This window comes from Malurus melanocephalus, unplaced genomic scaffold (assembly GCF_030028575.1).
Source record: "Malurus melanocephalus ecotype Western Australia unplaced genomic scaffold, MMel_1.1 scaffold_426, whole genome shotgun sequence".
NCBI classification, from domain to species: domain Eukaryota; kingdom Metazoa; phylum Chordata; class Aves; order Passeriformes; family Maluridae; genus Malurus; species Malurus melanocephalus.
In genome coordinates, this window is record NW_026623658.1 from 352,528 (window position 1) to 355,754 (window position 3,227).

The 3,227-nt window shown below is 56.6% G+C and overlaps 1 protein-coding gene across 1 annotated transcript in view; it reads right to left on the reverse strand.

Moving 5' to 3' along the window:
- PSMD13 (proteasome 26S subunit, non-ATPase 13) overlaps nucleotides 1-3,204 on the reverse strand; it is a 7,140-nt gene extending 3,936 nt beyond the window's left edge. Inside the window, exons 1-7 of the mRNA XM_057379907.1 lie at nucleotides 2,994-3,204; nucleotides 2,677-2,755; nucleotides 1,989-2,023; nucleotides 1,795-1,850; nucleotides 1,405-1,448; nucleotides 1,109-1,195; nucleotides 339-510 (exon numbers count right to left, since the gene is read on the reverse strand). Coding sequence (XP_057235890.1) covers nucleotides 339-510; nucleotides 1,109-1,195; nucleotides 1,405-1,448; nucleotides 1,795-1,850; nucleotides 1,989-2,023; nucleotides 2,677-2,755; nucleotides 2,994-3,088 — 568 coding nt within the window. The 5' untranslated portion in view covers nucleotides 3,089-3,204. The remainder of the gene's footprint in view (nucleotides 1-338; nucleotides 511-1,108; nucleotides 1,196-1,404; nucleotides 1,449-1,794; nucleotides 1,851-1,988; nucleotides 2,024-2,676; nucleotides 2,756-2,993) is intronic.
- Nucleotides 3,205-3,227: the final 23 nt, after the last annotated feature.

The window sequence follows — 3,227 nt, forward strand, 5'->3', positions numbered from 1 at the left end:
CTCACCTACATTAAACTATTCCCCACCCTCATCTTCCCCCACGCTACCTGAAATCAGGAGCCTGCAGTAACCACAGCACAAAAGGGCTGCTTTTACATCCTAGAATGAAGATTTTGGGGAATTGGAACAAACTCGCCCTCCTGGCAGGGGCATTCCCCCTTTTCCTCCTGGTGCAGCCAGGAACAGCTCCTCGGGGGTCACTCCTCAGTCCAGCCAAACCTCRGATCCACCACGGCACAGCCAAAACAACACGGAGAAAACCTCAGCCAGGGCCCTTGTTTGGGTTGGGGGGATGAAGCAGAGTGTGGAAGCTGGGATTTCCCTTGGAGAGGAATTACCTGGCAGGTCCTTGACCTCGATGCAGCCCAGGAAGCGCAGAGCATCCTTGTAGTAGGCGGCGTGGTTGCCCACGGTCTGGTAGTACTTGCTGGAGAGGTCATAGAAGCGGCTGTGCACTGAGGTCACCCCGGGGAGGGTGTTCAGCAGCTCCTCCACCTCCTCGATGGTCTCCTGGGAAGGGCAAGACCYGGCTCTTACAGAGGAAGGAGCACAATGAGGGCGCCCCTGCTCCCAGCCCGAGGGTCACAGCACTCCCAGGGGATCCTGGGACACCCCATGGCAGCTGTGACACCAGACAAAACCACTATCACTCCCAAAGCCTTCCCTGTGAGGGTGGGGAGGCCCTGGCACTGGGTGCCCAGAGAAGCTGTGGCTGCCTCATCCCTGGAAGTGTTTCAGGACAGGCTGGAGCAACCTGGTCWWGTGGAAAGTGTCCCTGTCYGTGGCAGAGGGTGGGACTGGGTGACCTTCAAGTTCCCTTCCAACCCAAACCATTCCAGGATTCCATCACCCAAACCCATCCCTCTGCACATGCTCTAGGAGAACCAAAACAGCCCTGCCTGAAAAACATCATTTTTGCTTCAAAAGATGGTTCTAAAACCAGCCAAAGATCTCAAATCCCATGTGCTCCACTCAGGCAGTTACACCACAGGTCACCATGAGCAGCTCTCACACCCTGGTGAGCTCACAAGCCCCTCTGAGCCAGGAGCTGGGATAACCAAGGAATGCCACAGCACCCCAAAACTCCCCATCCCAGGCCACCCCTCACCTTGGTGACCTGCAGGTCCCCAATGTTGAGCTTGAGGGCCCCGATGGCCGTTTTGCACAGGATCACGGCCTCGTCACTGCTCTTCACCTGCAAGGACACAGGGACCTGGTTMAAGTATCACCTGCAGCCAGATGTGCTCCAGAGACTGGCACTGGCCTGGATAAATGTCCCTGGTGACCATATTCCTGGTTAAAATCYCAGTGGAAAGGGGCTGTTCTCCAGCATAGGTGTCACACATGCCAGTGATGCTTGCCCTGCTCGAAGGCAAAGCACACCAAGAGCAATTTCCAACATACCTTTTCTCGGGTTTTCTCCAGAAAAGTCAGGGCCACATTGGGATCTGGAGCAGAGAAAAAACAAATTTAAAAGAGCAGCTCCCATGGAACTAAACCTCGCCTACCGGTAACACCTTTTACAGGATTCCCAAAGGCTGGAATTTGGGTTTTCCACAGTGTACCCTCAACCTGCAGCAGGTCCTGCCAGGTAAGCAGGGCTTTTCCTCACCAACCACCTCACCAGGGAAGCTGTGGACTTCCTACTCCAGGGATCAGCAATAATTTAAGCTTTTAAAAACTTTTAAAACCAATGCTTTCCCTTCTCAATGCAGCATAAGGACGATGACTGACCCATCCCTGGCCACATTCCAGAGATCACAACAGCACAGGGAGGAGGGGGAGGACACGTACCTGTCATCTGCCGAACCACATGCAGGATGATCTCCACCAGGGACAGGGGGTTCACCCTGCAGGAAGCACCTCTGAGTCAGCACAGKGCCCCCAAGCCCTCCAGATGACCCCCTAGCCCCACCAGGTGACCCCCAGATCCTGCAGGTGACCCCCAACCTCCCCCCAGGTAATCCTCCAAMCTCCCAGTATCTCACCTGTGCTCAAACTCGCTGATGAAGTTCTCATAGAGCTGTGGGTACAAGGACAGGGACAGTCAGAGAACACCCCAGTTCAGAGCTTCTCACCCTATTCCCTCTCTATTCMAGCTGATCTGAATATCCCTGGCAGTGCTGGACAGGGCTCTGAGCCAGCTGGGCTAGTGGAAKGTGTCCYTTCCAGGAGGGGTGGAACAGGAAGATGCTCAAGGTCTCTTCCAACCCAGACCATTCCAGGACCCTGTGATTTTTCCAAACACTTGGGCATGCCGTTGATGAAATTCTATTCATCTCCCCGGAGAAATTCCTGCACTATTCAAAACCCAGAATTGCTCATTTTATCCAATTCTATCCACACAGGCTTCTTCCAGCTGCAAGCAGGGACTCAGGGGAAGCACCTGTGAACACCCATTCTGGCTTTGCAAACCTCTTGCAAGAATAGAGAATGAAGAAAAAACCCAGTAATTCCCAAAGACAAAAGTTGTGAGTGAAGTAAAGAAACACTTTGAACCTTCTGAAACTAGCACATTTGATTTTAGCAGAATTTCACACAGATCACACGGGTGCAAACACCCCGGGAGCTGAATCCACCCTGGTTAGTAATTCACCAAGAGGATTAAGAAGGAGAGAAGCCACAGGATGAGTTTTTCCTGGAAAGGATAAGAAAAGCTGGGAGGAGCRCGCTCACCTTGATAAGCCCATCTCCCTGGGCGAAGCAGGGGTCCTGCACGAAGTCCAGCACCTGCAGAGTGAGCTGGTGCCACAGCCTGGGGACACAGAACAGCCCCGTGAGCCCAACCCCGCCAAACCGTGCCACATCCCGGGAYGCGCCGAGCGGAGGGGGCTGCAACGGGGGGCTGGAACCCCCTGACGGGGCAAACACCGCGGGAATCACCTCCCGGGCGACAAACGAGACGGCTAAAGGGACGCGGAGCGAAGGCTCCTCAGCGGGGCTGGGCGGGCCCGACCGCGCTCCGCTCGGCTCCGCACCCCGTCCCCGCTCACTTCTTGTTGTAGAGCTCCTCGAGGCGGTGCCACACGGCGGCCTGGCCCGGCCCCGCGCTCTGGCTCTGCTGCAGGAAGCCCGGCACGTCCTTCATGGCGGCGGCGGCGGGGCCGGGACGGTGCCGGTGCCGGTACCGGGGCCGGGGACGGGACCGGAGCGAGAAGGCCGCGCCGTCCCCGCTGTGCGCACTCACTTCCGGCCGCGCGGGGCACGCCGGGTACCGTAACGCCCCG